Source organism: Lampris incognitus, chromosome 1, assembly GCF_029633865.1.
Source record: "Lampris incognitus isolate fLamInc1 chromosome 1, fLamInc1.hap2, whole genome shotgun sequence".
In the NCBI taxonomy this organism is placed as follows: domain Eukaryota; kingdom Metazoa; phylum Chordata; class Actinopteri; order Lampriformes; family Lampridae; genus Lampris; species Lampris incognitus.
In genome coordinates, this window is record NC_079211.1 from 48506294 (window position 1) to 48530819 (window position 24526).

At 51.5% G+C, this 24526-nt stretch overlaps 1 protein-coding gene across 5 annotated transcripts in view; it reads left to right on the top strand.

Moving 5' to 3' along the window:
• LOC130124079 (long-chain-fatty-acid--CoA ligase 1-like) overlaps window positions 1-24526 on the top strand; it is a 63483-nt gene that overhangs the window by 12058 nt on the left and 26899 nt on the right. For 4 of the 5 annotated variants that reach the window (XM_056293471.1, XM_056293488.1, XM_056293496.1 and 1 more), the window contains 5 exons: window positions 3746-3845; window positions 4218-4393; window positions 4627-4659; window positions 4788-4839; window positions 4991-5064. In XM_056293471.1, coding sequence (XP_056149446.1) covers window positions 3746-3845; window positions 4218-4393; window positions 4627-4659; window positions 4788-4839; window positions 4991-5064 — 435 coding nt within the window. Of the gene's footprint in view, window positions 1-3745; window positions 3846-4217; window positions 4394-4626; window positions 4660-4787; window positions 4840-4990; window positions 5065-11637; window positions 11653-24526 lie in introns of all 5 variants that reach the window. The other variant, XM_056293480.1, reaches the window with a different exon arrangement.

Genomic DNA, 24526 nt, shown 5'->3' on the forward strand with positions numbered 1-24526 from the left:
TTTAATTTTTTTTTACTTATCTAATTTTTTTCCCTTTGGTTTCCTTGTTCGTGTTTGTATTTAACCTACTGTAATGTGGTTTGATTCTGTTCTGAGAAGGGGGCCTGCGGGATGGGGTAGGAGTAGATAGAGGGGAGCAAGGTGTGGGTGAATGGGATTTGGGATGTTAAACTGTTAAAAAATATTATATGTATGTATACATACACACACACACACACATATATATATATATATATATATATATATTGCAGTACAGGCCTGTTTCTTGTGTCTCGCACTCATCAGCTGCTAATGTGATTATAACCACATCATAATGTGGTTAAACAAAGAATCATGTGGTTAAATGATTCTTTGTTTAACCACATTAGCAGCACAGGAAACAGGCCTGTACTGCAATGTATTAAAACTTTTTTTCCTGTATCCATGTTGATATACACTCACTGGCCACTTTATTAGGTACACCTTGCTAGTACCGGGTTGGACCCCCTTTTTCCTTAAGAACTGCCTTAATCCTTCGTGGCATAGATTCAACAAGGTACTGGAAACATTCCTCAGAGAGTTTGGTCCATATTGACATGATAGTATCACGCAGTTGCTGCAGATTTGTCGGCTGCACATCCATGATGCGAATCTCCCGGTCCACCACATCCCAAAGGTGCTCTATTGGATTGAGATCTGGTGACTGTGGAGGCCATTTGAGTACAGTCAACTCATTGTCATGTTCAAGAAACCAGTCTGAGATGATTCGAGCTTTATGACATGGCGCGTTATCCTGCTGGAAGTAGCCATCAGAAGATGGGAACACTGTGGTCATAAAGGGATGGACATGGTCAGCAACAATACTCAGGTAGGCTGTGGCGTTGACACGATGCTCAGTTGGTACTAAGGGGCCCAAAGTGTGCCAAGAAAATATCCCCCACACCATTACACCACCACCACCAGCCTGAACCGTTGATACAAGGCAGGATGGATCCATGCTTTCATGATGTTGACGCCAAATTCTGACCCTACCATCCGAAAGTCGCAGGAGAAATCGAGACTCATCAGACCCGGCAACATTTTTCCAATCTTTTATTGTCCAATTTTGGTGAGCCTGTGCGAATTGTAGCCTCAGTTTCCTGTTCTTAGCTGACAGGAGTGGCACCCGGTGTGGTCTTCTGCTGCTGTAGCCCATCTGCCTCAAGGTTCGACGTGTTGTGCATTCAGAGATGCTCTTCTGCATACCTCAGTTGTAATGAGTGGTTATTTGAGTTACTGTTGCCTTTCTATCAGCTCGAACCAGTCTGGCCATTCTCCTCTGACCTCTGGCATCAACAAGGCATTTTCGCCCACAGAACTGCCGCGCTCAGTGGGTATTTTCTCTTTTTCGGACCATTCTCTGTAAACCCTAGAGATGGTTGTGCGTGGAAATCCCAGTAGATCAGCAGTTTCTGAAATACTCAGACCAGCCCGTCTGGCCCCAACAACCATGCCACGTTCAAAGTCACTTAAATCTCCTTTTTCCCCATTCTGATGCTCGGTTTGAACTGCAGCAGATCGTCTTGACCATGACTACATGCCTTAATGCATTGAGTTGCTGCCGTATGATTGGCTGATTAGAAATTTGCATTAACGAGCAGTTGGACAGGTGTGCCTAATAAAGTGGCCGGTGTGTGTGTGTGTGTATCAACCCATATTGATATTCCGCTCCTCATTAGTCGAGCACTCAACATCATTGAGGGTTTCGGGAAAAAGCCGCTATATATATATACATATTGTGACGTGGTTAAATAATGGACTTCTTAGACACCCCTTTCAGAGTTAACAAGCAAGCTTTTAATGACCGCAAATCAGAACAGACACAAGCTTGTATGGGTTTTCGCTTCTCTCTTTTTCCGGCCACCGAAGCGACCCTATCTATTTGCCTACTCTTTACCCTCATGGTGGGAGGTAGCATGTTGTCTAATACAACTTCTCTCATAACGTCCCCATTACCTTCCACCACATCACCGCTATCTGTAACAGGTATGTCCGTTTTTAACATGTTCCATATCCCACGACATAACCAAAACATCGACCGCTCAGTTGCATTGTGGGTAATATGTGAATAAACCTCGGGGCAGAAACACTAGTAGAATTCGCCACACTGCCCCCTTCCTTGAAAGACCAACGTCCCGTTGGCCTAACCCAAATCCCATGTGGATCGGTCCATCCACCATGAGGGTTTCTTCCGCCGAGCACCTCTCACATCCCGGGCTGCGCCTTGTCGCGGGCTGCTGATAGATGACGGGGACGGCTCTGCATTCGCTGGGTCTGAGCCCCCACCTTCGATGTCACCGCTGTTTCTATTCGTGGCCAGGGAGCTTCACTCTATAGGTAACCTCTGAGATCCTCTTCAGGACGAGGCAAGGCCTTTCCCAGTTGCTGTCCAGCTTTGGGGACCGTCCCTTCTTTCGCCGTGGGTTATACACCCATACGTTGTCCCCCTGCTGGTACGCTTTGCGGTGGCAACGTACATCATAGGCTCTCTTCTGCCTTTCCCCTGCAGAGGCCATATTCTCTCGAGCCAGCTGATGAGTAGCCTCCATCCGGTCCTGTAGTGCGTCTACATAGTCCTGGCCTGGCGGCCCTCGTACTGGTGGGTTTGGCGGTTTGCCAAAGACCAGATCCACAGGCGTCCGTTGCTCCCTACCAAACATTAGTGCGGCTCGGGTGCACCCCGTGGACTCCTGAATAGCTGACCGGTATGCCATGAGTACCAGGGGCAGATGGCGGTCCCAATCCTTTTGATGCCTTGCCGTGAGCATGGCTAGTTGTGTGACCAAGGTCCGATTGAACCGCTCAACCAGGCCATCACTTTGAGGGTGTAGGGGAGTGGTCCTGGTCTTCCGTACCCCAAGGCGCCGACACATCTCCCCAAACACCATGGATTCAAAATTGCGTCCCTGGTCACTGTGCAACTCTTCTGACACCAATGTGTCGCCACAGCCGGGACGCGAATCCGTATCTCCTGCACCGCAAGCGACAACGTTAACCAGTCGACTAAAGGGTCCGACCCGTTAGTCAAGGACCAGCGTGTCTACTTATCCATGCACGTTACACTACCCACCTCCTTCGGGAAGCGCGTCCCCGCGCTTAAGCATATCAGCTCCTTCACGCCTCTGGGCGCCTACGCTACCGATAGCCTTACGGTCGCTCCATCCCACTTCTGACACCAATGTGACGTGGTTAAATAATTGACTTCTTAGACAAACTTTCAGCGTTAACAAATAAGCTTTTAATGACCGCAAGTCAAACAAGTCAGAACAGATACAAGCTTGCATGGATCTTCGTTCCTCCCTTTTTCCGGCCACCGAAGCAACCCCATCTACCTGCCTACTCTTTATCCTCATGGTAGGAAGCAGCATGTTATCTAATCTAGCTTCTCTCATAACGTCCCCATTACCTTCCACCACATCACCGCTATCTGTAACAGATATGTCCGTTTTTAACATGTTCCATGTCCCACAACATAACGAAAACATCGACCGCTCAGTTGCATTGTGGGTAATATGTGAATGAACCTCGGGGCAGAAACACTAGTAGAATTCGTCACTATATATATATATATATATTAACGTGTATTTTAGCCTTTTTCAGAGCTGGCGACTTAAACTTTGTCTTTACCTTGACATCACTGGTCTCATTCATGTGTGTGTGTGTGTGTGTGTGTGTGTGTGTGTGTGTGTGTGTGTGTGTGTGTGTGTGTGTGTGTGTGTGTGTGTAGTGGACCATCAGTGAGCTGGCCTGTTGTTGCTATTCCTTAGTGACAGTTCCTCTCTACGACACCCTGGGTACCGAGGCCATCTGCTACATCATAGACAAAGGTAACCGTCACACTCTGTTAGGCGCCGTACGCCCACACTTTATGGATAAATAACGTTTTACAAGAATTGTGTTGTTCGTGTTGTTTTGTGCTGTTTTTACTGTATGGCCCATATTGTCCGATCATTTTGTTGCTCTCTTCTCGTTTTGATTTTGTTCTGCTGTACTTTTACTCTGTCAAGTATCCTTTAGCTATATGGGGCTCTATTCACATAACGTTGTGATTTTTGTTGTTATTATTATTAAATATCAGTGTCTTTCAATCAGCATTAACATCACCCACCCTGCTGACATCATCGTGTGTGTGTGTGTGTGTGTGTGTGTGTGTGTGTGTGTGTGTGTGTGTGTGTGTGTGTGTGTGTGCGTCAACACAGCCATCATCTCGACCATCGTGTGTGACGTGGCTGGCAAGGCCGACCTCCTGCTGGACTGTTTGAAGGGCGGAGACCACTCGGTCAGAACCATCGTCCTGATGGAAGCGCCCAGTACCGAGCTCACCAGCAGGGGGCACCAGGCAGGAATCCAGATCATCAGCCTGCAGGAGATGGAGGTCAGCCTCTGTCCTTTGTATTAATTTTTCTATGTTCTTTTCTTGTTTATTGTTATTAATATTATTATTATTATTATTATTTTGTTTGTTCTTACAATCTCTTTGTTCTCTTCTGGAGATGGAGGCGTTGTTCGGTTTCCCTTTTCTTTGTTTGGTTTCTTTTTCCTCTTTATTTCCCTTTTGTTCTTTTTTTTCATTTTGTTCTCACCCCCCCTCCTCCTCCTCCTCCCCAGGCGATCGGCAAGGCCAACCATCGCCCGCCAGTGGTCAGTACCCTTACAGTCTATGGTAGTGCCTTGGTCCCATCAGCAATGCGAATGATGGATGACACTGTCAGTTACTTGGTGCTGTTTAAACCCTTGACCCTTACAACCCCTCTCCATCCCACCCCTAGCCTCCAAGGCCGGAGGACATGGCTGTTATCTGCTTTACCAGCGGAACCACAGGTAATGTATTCACGAGGATCGTGAAAGTTTAAGATTGTTCAAACCTTCATCAGTAATCAATTTTAAGTAGGTGCGTTTTTCTGTCTATTTACTCGTTGTGTCTCAAGTCCGGTGAGTGTTTGCTGACTCCCGTGTGTGCGCTGGCTTTCAGGCAACCCAAAGGGAGCCATGCTGACACACAGGAACATCGTCTCCAACTGCTCAGCCATCGTCTGCCTGACTGAGGTGAAGCTCTTCTTCTTCTTTTTCTGCCGCTCTTCCTCGTGCTCTGTCCCGTCTCGCAGTGTTCTAACAGGTGTCGATTCGGCGTGGCGCCTTGGCGGTCCTCTGCGGCGGTCCCCGGCTCTGTCCGCTCGCTGCTCTTTCCGCCGGTCCGCCCTGGACCTCCGCGTCCGCTCCAGCCGTCGTTCGCTTCATGCAGAGCCGCAGCTCGTCAGACCGGGACGAAAGCCAAAATCCCTCCCAGAACCTGCAAGGTAAGGTCAGGCGGGCTGGGTCTACACAGCATCATCGGATCGGTTGTCGAAACTCGAAGCATATTACAGGATTCCTTAAGACTTTTTTTCTTGACAATGTGTTTCTGTTTTTTGTTTTTTTTATGTAGATAATACAGAAATGGCCAGTACGGTGGCGCAGTGGTTAGCGCGGCCGCCTCACAGCAAGGAGGTCCTGGGTTCGAGCCCCGGGGTAGTCCAACCTTGGAGGTCGTCCCGGGTCGTCCTCTGTGTGGAGTTTGCGTGTTCTCTCCGTGTCTGCGTGGGTTTCCTCCGGGGGCTCCGGTTTCCCCCCACAGTCCAAAGACATGTAGGTCAGGTGACTCGGCCGTACTAAATTGTCCCTAGGTGTGAATGTGTGTGTTGGCCCGTCCAGGGTTTCTCCCCCGCCTGCTGCCCAATGACTGCTGGGATAGGCTCCTGCATCCCCATGACCCTGAGGGCAGGATAAGCGGTTCAGATAATGGATGGCTGGATGGATAATACAGAAATACATCGGTAACTCAGCTCTTAAGAGTGCCCAATCCCTGCTGCCCCATTGTTGTGATTTACGTACTGTAACGTGCATGGATAAGAAGACACGCTGGCCGCTGGCTGGCGGGTCTGACCCTTTAGTCGAGCGGTTAGCGATGCCTCCTGCGGTGCGGGCGATACGGGTTTGCTTCCCGGCCGCGGCACTTCCTGTGGTTGCGTTGTCCCCCGAATTCGCTGCAATACATTTTCAACTGTACATACAGATAAAAGCAAGTCTACAACATGACTAAACAAAGAGATATAAGTAAAATAAATAGCACAAAAAAGGCACATAAGTTAAAACTCCCATATCTTAAAAGTCAGTGGTGGCGAAAAGCAAAAGGAAAGGAGAGAGGTGGAAAGAGCTCATGAGAATGAAATATCAGTAGTCTTTTCAAGATGTATCAGAACATGGGGGTATCTGGGTAGCACAGCGGTCTATTCCTTTGCCTACCAACACGGGGATCGTCGGTTCGAATCCCCGTTACCTCCGGCTTGGTCGGGTGTCCCTACAGACACGATTGGCTGTGTTTGCGGGTGGGAAGCCGGATGTGGGTATGTGTCCTGGTCGCTGCACTAGCGCCTCCTCTAGTCGGTCGGGGCACCTGTTCGGGGGGAGGGGGAACTGAGGGGAATAGCATGACCCTCCCACGCACTACGCCCCCCCCTGGTGAAACTCCTCACTGTCAGGTGAAAAGAAGCGTGTTACGTCTCGCCGCTCCACACCCGCTCTGCAGTGTAACCTTGGCCAAGGCTCAACGTCTCCCCGCTCCACACCCGCTCTGCAGTGTAAGCGTACCCGGAGCTCTGCCAACTCCACCTGATGCCTGTTTCCTCGTTACCCCTCCACTCACCTGTTGGCAATCACCTCCCTATATCTGGCTGTGTCACTCTCAGCTTGTTGCCAGTTCGTGCCGTTCCCTGGGAGAGTACTTGTGCTTGTCCTGCTCATCGAAGTTTGTTTACTTACCTGGATCTTCCCTGGAGATTTCTCTGTTGGACCTTCCTCGTTGCTCCCCTTCCCCTGTGCGCTGCTTTCCGTTTACGAAGAGGATTTCTTCACTCCAGCGTTGCTGTGATTTTCCGTTCTCCTTTGGTATCCTCCTGTTTACCCCCCCCCCTCCTGCCTGGATTAAGGGCCGACTCCACTGTTCCCGGATTAAAGGGCGACTCCACGGTTCCCGGTTTAAAGGTGGACTTCGCGTTTCCTGGTGAAAGTGGACTTCCTGAGTTTTCTCTTCAATAAATTAGCCTGTTGGTCCCGCTATATTGTGCCTTCTGTGTTTGTGCTCTTGGGGTCGGGTGCAAACCCTAACAGTACGAACTGGCCATGACGACCCCAGCCAGCACAGACGGCACACCCACAGCCAATCCGGTGCAAGCAGCCCTAGTAAAACAAATTCAGATTACCAACGCCCATTCCCAGCAATTACAAGAGGCTTCGGTTGCTGTGCAGGGTCTCCAGTCTCAAGTTCAACCCCTGCAAGCTTCTGTGGAAGCTTTAGTTGTCCAGCAGGCGGCGATGGCGAGTCAGCAGGCAGAGATCATGCAACAACTGCAGACCATTTCAGCAGCTCTTGCCAACCAGCAGCTGAACCAGCCTGTACCGCCAGCAAGTGCGCCCCCTGTGGCCGCCGCTCCAGTAGATCCTCCGGTTCCTGTTTATTTACCCCGTGGAACCATCATTACCAGTCCACGCCCATTTGACGGTAACTTTGAAACTTGCTCTACCTTCATTATGCAGTGTGAGCTTGTTTTCACACACCAGCCCACCGTGTTCTCCAGTGATGCTGTTAAGATCGCTTACGTGACCAACCTGCTCAGTGGTCGAGCAGCGCAGTGGGCTACGTCTTCTTGGTCCATGGGGGCCAGCTACTGTAACTCTTATAGAGACTTTGTCGCAGAGCTACGTAAGGTTTTCCACCATCCGGTAAGCGGTCGGGATTCTGACTCACGACTGAATAACATCCAGCAGGGCGGCGCCAGCGTCACAGATTACTCCGTCGACTTCCGCCTGGCTGCCGCTGAGAGCGGATGGAATGACCAGGCCCTGCGTGCCACTTTTCGTAGAGGGTTGAGCGAGGCGGTGAAGGATCAACTTGCTACCCGAGAAGAACCCTCATCTCTGGATGACCTCATTGCTCTCGCTATCCGCATTGATGGACGTATCCGGGAGAGAAAGCGTGAGAAGGCCTTGCGTGGAACTTCCTTCAATCCCAGAACTACCTCTGCGTCAGACCGAACCGCTGTTCCCGTTTCCCCGGCCAATCCCTCCTCTGACTCTTTCGCGACAACGCCACCTGGGGATGTAGAAGAGCGGATGGAGGTAGGACGTGCTAGACTTACTCCTGCTGAACGGGAGAGCCGATTCAAGGCAGGTCTTTGCCTGTACTGTGGTCTTAAGGGGCACCGACTCCGCGACTGTCCCTCACGGCCAAAAGATTAGGCTTACCAGGACCAAGGGAGATCCTAGTAAGCCGCCTTTCCTTCTCCCGTGGGTCCGAATCTCGCGGCCATCTTGTTCCTATTGCCTTAGTCTGGGCGGGCCAGAGACTTTCCCTTGGAGCCCTGATTGATTCCGGAGCAGATGATAGTTTTATGGACCTTGACTTTGCCTCGCAGGCAGACATTCCCCTTGAGTCTCTTGGGACCCCCATTGATGCGTTTGCCTTGGATGACCGGAGATTAGCCTGTATCACACAGCGGACCGTCCCCGTTACTCTCACCGTTGCAGGTAACCACACAGAGACAATGCAATTTTACATCATACGTTCCCCGCTTAATCCAGTTATCTTGGGACGCCCCTGGCTCAGACACCATGAACCCCACATCTCTTGGTCCACAGGCACAGTCCTTGGATGGGGCTCTACTTGCCATGCCCAATGCCTTCGTGCAGCTCCTAGTGCTACGCCTTTGAGCTCGCCTACTCCCCTGCCTCCTGATCTCTCCTCCGTGCCCCCTGTGTATCATGACCTTGGTGAGGTATTTAGCAAGACCCGTGCTAAGTCACTCCCGCCTCACCGCCCGTATGATTGCGCCATTGATCTCCGTCCTGGGGCTACTCTTCCCAGTAGCCGCCTCTACAACTTGTCACTCCCTGAGAAGGCGACCATGGATGAGTACATCACCGAGTCCCTTGCTGCAGGTCTCATCAAGCCCTCGTCTTCCTCTGTTGCTGCAGGGTTCTTTTTTGTGAAGAAGAAGGACGGGGGACTTCGACCTTGTATTGACTACCGGCAACTGAACGCAATCACCATTAAGAACAAGTACCCGCTTCCACTTATGAGTTCGACTTTTGAGCCTCTCTCACAGGCGACCATCTTCACCAAGCTAGACCTGAGGAGCGCTTACCACCTCGTGCGAATCAGGGAAGGCGATGAGTGGAAGACCACATTCAAAACACCCCGAGGCCACTATGAGTACTTGGTTATGCCGTTCGGACTCACAAACACACCAGCAGTGTTTCAGGCGTTTATGAACGACGTACTCCGTGACATGTTGGATGTGTTTGTCGTCGTTTACCTGGACGACATCCTCATTTTCTCCCAGTCTCTTGAGGAACACGTCCAGCATGTTCGCAGGGTACTGGAGCGCCTCCTCCAGAACCAACTCTACGACAAGGCGGAGAAGTGCCTGTTTCACTCCCCCTCTGTGGATTACTTGGGATTCATCGTAGAGAAGGGACGGACCAGAGCAGATCCCCGCAAGGTCCAGACAGTGGTGGACTGGCCGGAACCTACCAACCGTAAGGAGCTGCAGAGTTTTCTAGGGTTCGCAAATTTCTACCGGAGATTCATTCGCAACTACAGCCAGCTGGCAGAACCGCTTACTGCGTTGACCTCCCCAGCCAAACCCTTCATCTGGTCTCCTGCTGCCAGCTCTGCTTTCCAAGTCCTCAAGACAAGGTTCACCTCGGCCCCAGTGCTGCTCCATCCTGACCCCAAGAGACAATTCGTGGTAGAGGTTGATGCCTCGGATTCAGGCGTAGGGGGGGTGCTCTCCCAGCGGTCGGCTGAGGACCAGAAACTCCATCCTTGCGCCTTTTTCTCCCGCCGATTTCTGCCGGCCGAGCAGAATTATGACGTTGGAAACCGGGAGTTGGCTGCTCTGGAGGAATGGCGCCACTGGCTCGAGGGCGCTGAGCACCCGTTTCTCATCTGGACGGACCACAAGAACTTGACTCACCTGAGGGCAGCCAAACGTCTCAACAGTCGTCAGGCTCGGTGGGCTGGCTTCCTTAGTCGTTTCAACTATGTTCTGACTTACCGTCCTGGGACACGCAACGTAAAGGCTGACATCCTGTCTCGGCTACACCCGAAGGAAGGCGCGTTTGAAGAGCCTGAACCCATCCTCCCTGCGGCTAGAGTGGTCGGTGTGGTCACTTTTGGTCTTGAGTCGGCTGTTCGCACTGCCCAACGTGCTCAACCCGCTCCGAGTAACGTGCCACCCCGTCGCCTCTTCGTCCCAGATGCTGTTCGGTCTCGAGTTCTTCAGTGGGGTCATAGCAGTCGTTTCTCCTGTCACCCAGGAGTTAGTCGTACCCAGTCGTTCATCGCTCGGCGCTTCTGGTGGCCAACTATGCGGGAGGATGTCAAGAGCTTTGTAGCGGCCTGCACTGTTCGCGCCCGCAGCAAGGCCTCTCACCAGGCGCCATCTGGTCTGTTGCAGCCACTCCCTATTCCTAGCCGCCCCTGGTCTCACGTGGCTTTGGATTTCGTTTCCGGACTACCACCTTCTCGGGGAAACACTGTGGTTCTCACCGTCATAGACCGTTTCAGCAAGGGCGTCCATCTGATAGCCCTTCCCAAACTTCCTTCGGCTGCTGAGACCGCGGACCTCTTGATGCAACATGTCTTCCGGCTTCATGGCCTGCCATCAGATGTAGTCTCCGATAGAGGTCCTCAGTTCACCTCACAAGTGTGGCGTGCATTTTGTAAAGGCATCGGAGCCACAGTAAGTCTGTCTTCGGGCTACCACCCCCAAACAAATGGTCAGACCGAGAGGGCAAACCAGAGCATGGAGACAGCGTTGCGTTGTGTATGTAACAGCAAGCCCTCCACCTGGAGTGACTACCTACCGTGGGTAGAGTACGCCACCAATTCCCTGGTCAGCTCTGCATCTGGACTTTCTCCATTCGAGGCATCCCTGGGGTATCAACCTCCCCTGTTCAACCCACAGCAGGATGAAGTGGCCGTTCCCTCCGTACAGCTCCACTTGCGACGCTGTCAGTGTGTCTGGAGGACCATCCGGACAGCACTGCTCAAGGCTGGGGAGCGCGCTCGCAGAGGGGCTGACCGGCGACGTACCCCTGCGCCGGAGTACAAGAAGGGACAGAGGGTCTGGCTGTCCACGAAGGACGTTCCCCTCCAGACAACCGACAAGAAACTCTCGCCCCGCTTCATTGGTCCTTTTGAAGTCCAGAAAGTCCTGAGCCGGCAGCTGTTCGGCTGAAGCTGCCTTCCTCCATGCACATTCATCCTGTCTTCCACGTCTCTCGAGTTAAGCCCGTCTCCAGCAGTCCTCTTATGCCCCCGGTTCCTGAGCCTCCGCCTCCGGAATTTGTAGATGGTCATCCTCAATGGAAGGTCCGCCGGCTGCTTAAAGTCCGGCGCTGCGGCCGCGGGTTCCAGTATCTCGCGGACAGGGCAGGTTATGTGTAATGAATGAAAGGTCACGTGTTTAACTTGACCTACTCACGGATGTACGTGCAGTGCGTGTGACGTATACAGGAAGTTAGAAGCGCATGTTATGAAGGTTGTATGTCGGATGAACGCTAGTAAAAGCTACACAGTTAAGAACCTACGAAGTCGGCTCGTTCTTGAATTATTCTTATGTCAGTAAGACAAGGCGTCTACGGACATTACATGGTGTCAGAATAGTCTGTGTATCGGAACACGAGCGGTCATGCCGAAGTTTAATCCGCCGAGTGAATTCAAGTTTGACTGCCCCGTCGAATGGCCAGAGTGGAAACAACGGTTTTCGCGCTTCAGGCTCGCGACAAAGCTGGATAAAGACGACGGGGAGATTCAAGTGAGTTCGCTGATTTATGCAATGGGAAGCGAGGCTGAAAAGATATTCAGCTCGTTTGACTTCGCGGCGGAGGGTGATAAAGTGGACTATGATATCGTACTGAAAAAGTTCGACGACTACTTTATTCCCCGCCGTAACATCATACATGAGAGGGCGTGCTTCTATCAGCGTAGCCAGCAGCCAGGAGAGACAGCGGAGATGTACATCCGGACATTGTATGAGCTGTCTGAACACTGTGAGTTTGGGGACAAGAGGGATGAACATATCAGAGATCGTCTGGTAGTGGGCACAAAAGATAAGGTGCTCTCCCGTCAGTTCCAGCTCACAGCGGACCTTACTCTGGTGAAAGTCATTGAACAAGTGCGCCAGGCGGAGGCAATAACAAAGCAGCTCAGCCTCCAAGCTAACCAACCAGAGGCCCAGCTGGCTAACGTCAATGTTGTCCGACGGCGGGACGGACGCCAAAACAAAAAGGGCGGACAGCGTCATGGTGGCAGCAGACCTGCAACCAACAAAGTAGATGAATGCGGGAGGTGCGGCAAGACGCAGCACACCGATGAGCGGAAGTGTCCTGCAACGAACAGTAAGTGCAACAAGTGTCATAAAAAGGGACATTGGGAGCGTGTATGTCACTCTAAAGCGGTGAGAGAAGTCACTGAAGAGGTTAAACAGCTGTACTTTCTGGGAGAAGTTGGCAAAGAGAGCAGTCAGGAAGATTGGACTGTTAGTTTAAAAATAAGTGATGTACCAATAACCTTTAAAATTGACACGGGGGCTGACGCTACTGTTATCAACCAAGGGACATTTAAAAAGCTGAAGCCAAACATAAAACTGGGACCTCCTGACACATGCTTCATAAGCCCAGGTGGAAACATCAGCTGCATAGGACAGTTTCAAGCCACAACCAACTACAAGGAGAAACAATACTCCTTTCCAGTGTATGTGATCAAGGGGAGAGGCAGCTGTCTGCTGAGTCGTCCAGAGGCAGTGGAGATGGGTCTAGTGAAGCGGATGAATGAGGTCAGTGGAGTTTTCGGTTCAAGTGGACTGCTGAAAACAGACCCAGTGAAAATAGCTCTGGTGGAGGGTGCCCAGCCATACGCGGTGCATACAGCCAGACGGATACCGCTGCCACTTGTACCACTGGTTAAGAAAGAACTGCAGCGCATGGAAAATGAGGGCATTATTGAAAAAGTGACTCAGCCCACAGAATGGTGCGCAGCTATGGTGCCGGTGCTGAAACCGAACAAGAAAGAGGTTCGCTGCTGCGCTGACCTCAGGAGGCTGAATCGAGCGGTGAAACGTGAGAAATACGTGCTGCCCACTATGGAGGAAATAATGCCAAGGCTCGCAGGGTCAAAGTTCTTCACAACGTTGGATGCAGCAAGTGGGTTTTACCAGATCCCCTTGCATGAAGACAGCAGGGGGCTCACCACTTTCATCACCCCATTTGGGAGGTATGCTTTCTGCCGCCTTCCATTTGGTATAACGAGTGCTCCAGAGATTTTCCAGAGAAAGATGGCGGAAACTCTGACCGGGCTAGAGGGCACAGAGGTGTACATGGATGACATCCTTATACATGGAGAGACTGAGGAAATCCATGACCGGCGCCTAGCAGAGGCGCTGGGGGTCATTGAAACAGCAGGTCTCAAACTGAACCAAGCGAAATGCAAGTTCAAACAGAAACAAGTCCGCTTCCTTGGTCATATCATCAACGAGGCAGGCATCAGACCTGACCCGGACAAAGTGGCCGGAATAGAGAACTTTCCTCAGCCCCAGAACGTGACGGAACTCAAGAGGTTCCTCGGGATGGTGAACTATTTGGCAAAATACGTCCCAGAGCTGTCCACTGTAGGTCAGCCGCTTTATGGACTGCTTAAAGCAACGACAGAGTGGCTGTGGGGACCTGCACAGAACACAGCATTCCAAGACCTTAAAGCAGCACTCGCCACCGCCCCGGTACTCACCTTTTATGACGTCACTAAGGCTACGGTGGTGTCAGCAGATGCCAGCAGCTACGGGCTGGGAGGCGTTCTGCTCCAGCAGCACGGGGAACACTGGAAGCCCGTGGCCTACTGCTCCCGACGGCTGAGTGACGCAGAGACAAGGTACGCACAGATCGAGAAAGAGTGCTTAGCCAGCGTCTGGGCATGTGAAAGGTTCGAGAAGTACTTGTTTGGGCTTGACAATTTCAGACTTGTCACCGATCATAAACCACTAGTGCCTCTCATGAACAGCAAAGACTTGGATAATGTGCCCATTAGGTGCCAGAGACTGTTAATGAGGCTGATGCGTTTCAATGCAGTGGCTGAATACGCACCAGGCAAAACTTTAGCTGTGGCTGATGCACTCTCCAGAGGCCCAGAGCAGCGCTACGGAGATGGTGCTTCTCATGATGATGTTGCAGCGCACATTGATGCCATCGTGTGCCAGGTGCCTGCCACACCTCAAAGGATGCAGGAGATAAAACAGAGCACGGATGGGGATCTGCAGCTCCAGACAGTGTTGGGCTTCATCAGACACGGCTGGCCTGAGTATGTCGATAAAGTGCCGGAGACAGTCAGAGACTTTTATCAGGTGAGAGGGGAGTTATCTGCGGTAGATGGTTTAGTCATCAGAGGCAGTCGTATCGTCATTCCCACAGAGATGAGGGAGGTGATCTTAGACAGAATACACGACGGGCACCAGGGGATAGCTAAATGCAGAGAGAGAGCTAGCCAGTCAGTGTGGTGGCCCAAAATGACAGAGCACATTACAACAAAGATACAGCAATGTCAATTCTGCAGAGAACACAAGAACACACAGAGAAAAGAGCCTTTAATGTCAAGTGAGCTCCCATCCAGACCATGGCAGAAAGTTGGCATAGACCTGTGTGAGTACAAAAAGCAAAACTACTTGATAGTGTCTGACTATTATTCCAGGTTTTTGGAGATCCTAAATCTACCAACAACTACTAGCAGTCAGGTTGTAGCTAGGCTGAAGGCTACATTTGCACGTTTTGGTATCCCTGAAATTGTAGTTAGCGATAATGGGCCACAGCTAGTTTCAGAAGAGATGAGGAGGTTCAGTGAGGATTATGATTTCATCCATGTGACTTCAAGCCCACACTACCCCCAGAGTAATGGACAGGCAGAGAGGGCTGTTCAGATAGCCAAAAGCATATTAAGGCAGGAAGACCCTCTCCTCGCCCTGTTGACATACAGAGCTACACCCTCTTCTTCCACTGGAGCCAGTCCAGCGGAATTGCTCATGGGTAGGAGACTCAGAACCACCTTACCCACATTGCAGCATAACCTGAAACCGGCCTGGCCTAAAGAGGAACTGATCAAAACCGCTGACGCCGCAGCCAAATCGAGGCAGGCTTTCTACTACAACCGCAGGAACGGCGTGCGGACACTGCGCCCACTGAACTCGGGTGACGCAGTACTCACCAAACCTGATGGACAGAAAACATGGACAATGCCAGCAGTTGTTCACAGTCAGAGCTCCACTCCCAGATCCTACATAGTGGAGACAGCTCAAGGTGAACATTACAGAAGGAACAGGCGCCACCTGTTGGCTACACCCAAAACACTCACCTCTGTCAGCAGGGATCCTGACCATGTCACTCCAGGGGAGAGTGGAAACACGGATGAGTCCCGAGCAGCAGAAATGCCAACTTCCACACCATATGTTACTCGCTCTGGCAGGGTGAGCAAGCCAGCAATCCGGCTGGATTTGTGAGGCGTATGGACTTGTGTACTGTGGGAGATTTTTAATTTTTTGTGAAAAGGGGGGTGATATACAGGTTAAAATTGTTGGCAGTAAATGTTCAGAGAAATGTTTAGAAAATAATCTTAGAGGGGGAGATGTAATGAATGAAAGGTCACGTGTTTAACTTGACCTACTCACGGATGTACGTGCAGTGCGTGTGACGTATACAGGAAGTTAGAAGCGCATGTTATGAAGGTTGTATGTCGGATGAACGCTAGTAAAAGCTACACAGTTAAGAACCTACGAAGTCGGCTCGTTCTTGAATTATTCTTATGTCAGTAAGACAAGGCGTCTACGGACATTACATTATGGACCTGAGGAGCGCAGCTGGATTTCGCGGAAGCTCATTATGGATCCCTCTCTCCTCGCCGACTTCTACCGTGCCCACCCGGGGGCGCCAGGTCAGTCGCCAGGTGGCTCCCGTAGAGGGGGGGGGTACTGTTACGTCTCGCCGCTCCACACCCGCTCTGCAGTGTAACCTTGGCCAAGGCTCAACGTCTCCCCGCTCCACACCCGCTCTGCAGTGTAAGCGTACCCGGAGCTCTGCCAACTCCACCTGATGCCTGTTTCCTCGTTACCCCTCCACTCACCTGTTGGCAATCACCTCCCTATATCTGGCTGTGTCACTCTCAGCTTGTTGCCAGTTCGTGCCGTTCCCTGGGAGAGTACTTGTGCTTGTCCTGCTCATCGAAGTTTGTTTACTTACCTGGATCTTCCCTGGAGATTTCTCTGTTGGACCTTCCTCGTTGCTCCCCTTCCCCTGTGCGCTGCTTTCCGTTTACGAAGAGGATTTCTTCACTCCAGCGTTGCTGTGATTTTCCGTTCTCCTTTGGTATCCTCCTGTTTACCCCCCCCCCCCTCCTGCCTGGATTAAGGGCCGACTCCACTGTTCCCGGATTAAAGGGCGACTCCACGGTTCCCGGCTTAAAGGTGGACTTCGCGTTTCCTGGTGAAAGTGGACTTCCTGAGTTTTCTCTTCAATAAATTAGCCTGTTGGTCCCGCTATATTGTGCCTTCTGTGTTTGTGCTCTTGGGGTCGGGTGCAAACCCTAACAAAGCGGCTGGTGACTCCACATGTATCGGAGGAGGCATGCGGTAGTCTGCAGCCTTCCCCGGATTGGCAGAGGGGGTGGAGCAGTGACTGAGATGGCTCGGAAGAGGTAATTTGCCGGATACAATTGGGGAGAAAAAAGGGATTAAAAAAAACCCCCAAAACCAAACGTGTCAGTGCAAGCTGCCAGATAGTACAGAATTCATGGCTAAAACCTTTTGTAAGATAGTGAATTTTCTCTAGCATCAGATAGTGCATAAGAATTTATACAATTTAGAATAAAACTTGTGAAAGCACTGGTTAATCTGTGAGTGGTCTCCATAATTTACACCCGATTCATACTTTATATCAGGTACAAACTGCAGTGTGCTGGCATAACTGATATGCAAGAATCTCTCATCTCTCCTCTTCAGCCGCTTCTCCGGGGTCGGGTTGCGGTGGCAGCAAGCTAAGTAGGGCACTCCAGACGTCCCTCTCCCCAGCAACGCCCTTCAGCTGCTCCTGGGGGATCCCAAGGCGTTCCCAGGCCGGATTGGAACGTCCCTCTCCCCAGCAACGCCCTTCAGCTGCTCCTGGGGGATCCCAAGGCACTCCCAGGCCGGATTGGACATGTTGTCCCTCCAGCGCGTTCTGGGTCTACCCCGGGGTCTCCTCCCAGTTGGCCGTGCTCGTTAAACCTACAAAGGAAGGCACCCAGTAGGCATCCTAATCAGATGCCCGAACCATCTCACCTGGCTCCTTTCGATGCGAAGGAGCAGCGGCTTTACTCCAAGCTCCCTCCTGATGTCTGAGCTCCTCACCCTATCCCTAAGGCTAAGCCCAGACACCCTATGGAGGAAACTAATTTCAGCCGCTTGTATCCGCAATCTCACCCTTTCGGTCACTACCCTAAAGCTCATGACCATAGGTGAGGGTTGGAACGAAGATTGACTGATAAATTGACAGCTTAGCCTCCCGGCTCAGCTCCCTCTTCACCACAACGGTCCGGTACAACGTCCACATTACTGCTGATGCTGCACGAATCCACCTGTCAATCTCCCGCTCCATCCTACTGTAGCGCTATCTATCCTTTTTAACTGTCAAGGACAACGCTCCTGAGTTCTCTATACAACTCGGTATCCAATAAACTATTGAAGTATGTTAACTTCGCTTTTTATGCGTTTAAAGTATGTTCTAAAGGCTCTAAATGTCTTACAGTGTCATCTGGTAACTCCAACTGAAAAGGTTGACTACCCCTTTAAGGCAATCTAACGTGGTCTAGACACCTCAATGTGTCACCGAGTAACTTATATTAAAATGGTGGACTAGCCCTTTAAGGTTGTCTCAACATGTCACTTACTATAGCCTAGACACCACAGGAATAAACACACATGAATAATCCACACTCACACAGGTACATAGAATTATATATACAAATGTATTATGAGTAATAATTATTAGAATGAATGAAAGTGATAAGCCTCAAGGGCTAACAAGCGTCTGCATTCAGATATACACAAATTAATCAGACTAACACATTAGCATACAGCTCAATAACCCTATAACTAAGCCGGCAATAAAAGAAAGTCAACCCCCAGTTGCAGGCCTGTTTCTTTATCGGGTACGTTGGGACCCTAAACCGCCCTCTTCGCTCCCCTTGGGAGCCCGCACATCCAACTTGTACTCACAAAGAATGCTCCTCTTCGTCTCGCGCTTCCCACCGCAGCGCAGCCGCGAAAGTCAGGCCGGCAGCCATCCTAGTTAACTGGCTAGTTAGCCGTTAGCACCATCTCACGGTAGAACCGTGCGCTCGCCTCGGCAGACCAACACGGCAACAGACGACTCCTTCTGCGTTCCTCGATGGTCGCATGAACACAACACTACACTGTAACTGATAACGTTACTTCGCTAAACTAGAAGACGGCCCGACTCACTGTGGGGAGAGCCCCTTACCGCATCCAGTCCATTCGCCCGTCTTGCGGTGCTAGCAACGAACACCGACTGGCTAGCTCGCTCCGTAACGTCGCTGGGTCCACATATGGGACTGACGAGTAGTCAGTTTGTCTCCACAGTTCACACAAACAGTTCCCGGGATGGGTCTCGGTCAGACACCCGCACACATCACTGTTCACTAAACTTCAATTACATTTCTCTCACCGCAAAATAGCATATAACAACTCGACATCAAACTGCTCCGTGTTTCTCACACAAGGGACGACAGACCTCCTTCTCTCCGTCCAGTCTGCTCGTGCTGACGTTTTCCGCTGCCCTCTCAACCAATCACATTCAAGGTAAGGTATTCTCTCCACAGCCAACCAATCACAACAATGGTAAGTTTCAACACTAAAATAAATGCATTTCACATTGGTAAACAACTGTTTTGCAGAACAATATCAACAATATAATATATTCATATTCAAAAGGTATACAAAATAACAAACATAGGCCAAACTCTTATCTAATAGTGCAATATAATATATCTAAGGCCTATAATTTAACCACAAGGTTACACCCTCCCCCTACTGAACGTGTGATTGCCCTCATTCACCTAAATCTAACTAGTAAGGTCTCTGAACATCTGAGGGTATAAACTAAGTGTGGTGCACTAACTCTTTCCTATCCTGATAGTGATACCTCTGTGTACTATAGTTATAGGCGTATCTCTGGCTTTTCCTGGCTCATCATAGGTAAGTCTTACGACTGGCTTTACTAACCTCTTCGGCCTACCTACTGGTTGTCTTTGGGGACTAGCTTCCTCATCTACGCTGCTAGCTTGGCCCTCATCTATGTCAGACTCTGACTCATGGGCTAACTCTTCTTCAGACTCATTCTCCCTCTCTTCTTCTTCCTCACTTTGGTCTTCATCATTGTTGTCATCATTTGGGTCTTCGTCATTATTCTCTTCAGTTCTAGCACCAGGAGGTTCCTCTTCCTCCTGAGGGATAACTGCTTGTTCCCGTGCAGCTCTATGCTTGTTCAGGACATCTTCCAGGTAAGTGCTGTAGGGTCTTGGTATCGGTCTCTCGTACTCAGACTCTGTAGATGAGTCGGTCGAGCCCTCTTCACTGTCCTCTTCTTCTGTACTGACTGTTTGAGACTGTTTGGTTTGTTGCTTCTTTCTTGTGTCGGCTCTTGTCTTTGGCTTTGGTAGTGGTCTGTGGTCGCTCTCTTCTCTTTGCATTCTGACTTGCTGCCCGATAGGTAAGAGATGATCTCGGTGCAATGTTCTGATTCCTCCGTTTCCATCCTCCTGCTTCACTCTGTAGACAGGTAAGTTTGGCATCCGATTCACAACCACATGAGGAATCTCTTTCCGTCGGCTTTGGAGTTTGTGCTTGCCTTTGAGTCCGAGATTCTTCACCAACACTCTGTCGCCAGGTTCCAGGGTTTGTGAGCCCACCCTGCTGTCATAGGCTCTCTTGTTCCTCTGGTGTGTTTTGTCGGCTGTGGCAGAGGCCAGTTGGTATGCCTTCTGCAGATCTTCTTTGAGTCTAGCCACATAGCGTGAGTGGTGACCGACATCATAGCCATCAGGAGACGTCCCGAAACACACATCCACAGCCAGCCTTGCCTCTCTCCCGTATAGTAAGTAGTATGGCGAGTAGCCGGTTGCATCAGACCTACTGGCATTGTAGGCATGCACAACGTGGGGCACTTGCTCACTCCACTGCCTCCTCTTCTCTGGATTCAGTGTGCCTAGCATGGACAGTAGGGTACGGTTGAACCGTTCTGGTTGTGGATCTCCTTGTGGGTGGTAGGGAGAGGTCCTGGACTTTCGTATCCCCATCACTTTCAGCATTTCTCTGATTGTCTGGCTTTCGAAGTCTCGGCCTTGGTCCGAATGGATCCTTGCTGGCAGACCATAGTTTACGAAGAACTTCTCGTTGAGAACTTTTGCGACTGTGAGTGCCTTCTGGTTCTTGGTTGGGTAGGCTTTTGCATAGCGGGTAAAGTGATCAGTGACCACTAGCACGTTGCCAATACCCTTGCAGTCTGGCTCCACGGAGAGGAAGTCTATACAGACTAAGTCCATTGGCCCATTGCTCCGGATCTGGTGGAGCGGCGCAGCTCTCTGACAGGGACTCTTCCGTGAGACACACTTCCCGCAGTTTTTGACATACTGCTCTATCTCTCCTGCCATTCTCCTGGACATCTGTCCTAGCGCACTCACATCCACGCGCGTGGGGAAGGCGTAGAGCTCAGGGACACTTTCAGGACGAGCTCCTAGCTGTTCAGCATATCTCGGAGATGTCTTTGGGGAGCTCAGAACGCTTACTCGTCGACAGATTGACTGCACTCCAGCTTGTGAGATGGTCTCCCAGTCTCTTTGCCTCTCTTCACCCCTCTCTTGCCTCGACAGCAGGTCGGCGTCGATGTTGCTTTTCCCAGGTCGGTAGCGGATGTCGAACTCATAGGTAGACAGATCGGCCAGCCACCGATGCCCTGTGGCGTTGAGCTTGGCTGTAGTGAGTACGTACGTGAGGGGATTGTTATCAGTTCGTACTGTGAATCTGGCTCCGTAGAGGTAATCATGGAACTTGTTTACCACTGCCCATTTGAGGGACAGGAACTCCAGTTGATGGATGGGATAGTTCATCTCAGATGCGGACAGCTTCCTGCTGGCAAACGCCACCGGCCTCAACCCCTCTGGGTACTCCTGGTACAGGACGGCTCCCAATCCCGTTAGACTGGCGTCCACATGAAGGACATAGGGCTTGTTGGGATCAGCAAACGCCAAGACGGGCGCGTGGGTGAGACAAGTGATGATCTGGTGGAATGCTGCAGTGCAGGCCAGGTCCCATCGTTCTCCGAAGGGTTCAGACTCCTTCAGGTAGACTTTCTTGGAGTCCTTCGCAGCTCTCTTTCCGTGCTGTTTTGGGGCGTATCCTTTTGTCAGCTCGGTCAGGGGCCTGACGATGGAGGAGTAGTTGGCGATGAACCGTCTGTAGTATCCGCAGAAGCCGAGGAAGGATCGCAGAGTCTTCAGGTCAGTAGGCTGGGGCCAGGTGGTGACTGTTTCGATCTTGGCTGGATCAGTGGCGACACTGTTAGCAGATACGATGTGCCCGACGTACTTGACTTTGCTCTGGCCAAACTGACACTTGTCCAGAGAGATCTTCAGCCCCGCCTCTTGCAGCCTGTCGAGGACTTTGACGAGCCTCTCCTCATGTTCCTCCAAGGTCCTTCCGAAGACTATCAAATCATCGAGGTAGACGAGCACTTCCAGGAGATTCATGTCACCCACGGCTTTCTCCATGAGCCGCTGGAACGTGGCTGGAGCTCCGGTGATCCCCTGGGGCATTCTCTCGAATTGGTAGAACCCCAGTGGGCAGATGAACGCCGTCTTCTCCTTGTCTTCCTCCTTCATGGCGATTTGATAGTATCCGCTTCTTAGATCCAGTACGCTGAACCACTGGCTTCCGGAAAGGCAGTCCAGTGCGTCGTCAATACGAGGGGTTGTGTACTGATCGGGGATGGTTCGACTGTTCAAGGTGCGGTAGTCGATGCACATCCTCACTTTCCCATTCTTCTTCCGCGCGATCACTATGGGTGATGCGTAGGGGCTTCGGGACTCCTTGATAATGCCTGCCGCTATCAGCTCTTGCATATGTCGTCTCACGTCATCAATGTCAGCTGGGGCGAGGCGTCTGGACCGCTCACGGAAGGGTCGCTCATCCGACATCCTGATACTGTGCTCCACGCCTTTGGCCAAGCCAACATCCCATTCGTGTAGGGAGAAGACATCCGCACGTTGTGTGAGCTTCGTGCGGAGTCGCTCCTTCCACTCCTGAGGTAGTGGCGAGTCACCGAAGTCAATCTCGCTGGCATCCCACTCCACTGAATTTGGTTCTTTTTTGTGGGTGGAAGTAACGACATCTGTGGCATACACGTGACCCAGTACTGCTCCAGCAGGTATGATGGCTTCTTTGAGTGACTTATCCCGCAGCAGGACTGTGAACTGTTTGGGGTCAACGTCATAGCTGGGCACTACTATTGACGTCAGTAGCACGCCGGCAGGGAGGGGTTTGGTAGGAGAGTCATCCATCATCAGGATCTCTTTCTCCACTGGCTGGGTGAACTCTACTTTGCAGCTGGCCGCACGGCTGGCCCCAGGCGGTAGAATGAGCGAGCCTGGACCTAGCCACTTCACATATCCCACTCCCTCGTCTCCATCTTCCGTATCGTGTAGCGGGAGGTTTGGTCCGGTCTTTGTCCCAGCATCCATCTTCTTGACTCCAATGGTTTGGGCGAGGTGCACACCCACCATTTCTCCATACAGACGTGCGAGACGCTTAGGTAGATTGGCCTTGGCGTTGGTCCCCACAATGATCGGTGTTTGCTCTGGGCCTCTCGGTGTCGGGCAGATCAGGGCGAGCACGGAGATCGTCTCAGGGGCACCAGTGACTTTCTGGGGGAATTCCATCTCCACCACAACGTATCCTCTGTAGGGGTAGCTGGACTCACTCAAACCCAAGATGTCTAGGCCGTCTACTGGGTAGATGGGTACATCAGGTATGTACTTCTTGTACCAGCCTTCGAAGATTATGGTGACCTGAGAGCCACTGTCTAGTAGGGCAGTAGACAGATGTCCGTTCACCTTCACTGGCTCGAAGGATGGGGCTCCGATTAAGCCTGTTGGCAGGTTTGGGCCTCGCTGTACGTCAACAGCACTTTTCTTGGACGTGACAGTCACATTACCAGTAGAACTATCACTGGGAGGCTTCTGGCTCGTGACTTGGCCTCTCTTCCGTGACTGGATCAGCTTCTGATTCACCTTGCTCTGGTTCTCAGCGTTTCGACATTTAACAGCGAAATGGCCGCTTTCACCACACCGGTAACAGAAGTGTTCATCGGAGCCACTGCGAGGCCCTTGGGGCCTGTGACGTACAGGGCGTGTCGTCTCCACTGTCATAACTGCTGCTTGGTTCTCTAGGGGACTGACTTGTCGGTGTGAGAGTTTATGCTGCAGCTGCTTGACTTGCTTCTTTAGGGCTGACACTTCAGGGTCCTGCCAGTGTTCCTGTTTGGCTCTGGCGACGTTAACCTCTTCAGCGACAGAGGGGCCCTTTGTTGACATGGTAGCGAACATTGACCTTAGCTCCTTGATCTCGGCTTTCAGGTTCTGGATCTCGTCCTGCTTGCTATTATCATGTTTGGCGTGGATAGTCTGCACTGAGGGGTTCAGTTTACTCCGAGAGGCTTCATACTCTTCCTCACTGCGGATTTCGCTGAGCAGATCCACGAAGTTGGGAGGCTTGTCCGTCCTTTCTCTCAGTCTGAGCCGGATGAGCATCAGATCAGCCTCGATCCCGCCTCGAAGTAGCTGCTCTACACGGGCACGGTCAGCCCGGTCGGCTGGAAGTCCACCCTTCTGCACTACTTTGGTGAGGGAACTCTCCAGGCGTCTCAGGAACTCGGACAGCTTCTCTCTGGGTTTCTGCTGTAGTAAGCGGAAGGAGAAATACAGATCTTCCCCTGACTCTGCTGTTCCGAACGCGCGCTCCAGCGCTTCCAGGCACATTGCAGGACTCATGTTAGGGTCGGACACTCGCACAGCTTTGACTGTCTCCAATGCTGGCCCTTTGAGGCTTTCCATGATCCGTCGCCTTTTCTCCTTGCCACTGCAGTCACTCTCTTCAACCATGAGTTTGGCTTGCTCTAGCCAGTGATCAAATGGCTCTTCACCAGCTGGCGTGGGTAGGTTTCCTGAGAAGATCCGTAGTCGCCGGAAGCCACCACTGTCTGAGGAAGGCTTGGAGGTTTTATCGAGTAGGACGCTGACCACTCGTAGGAGTGCTTCAGTGGCTGATAGGGGTTCGGCTGGGGGTGGAGTAGTGGCGACGAAAGCCTGCAGGTCCTCTTCTGT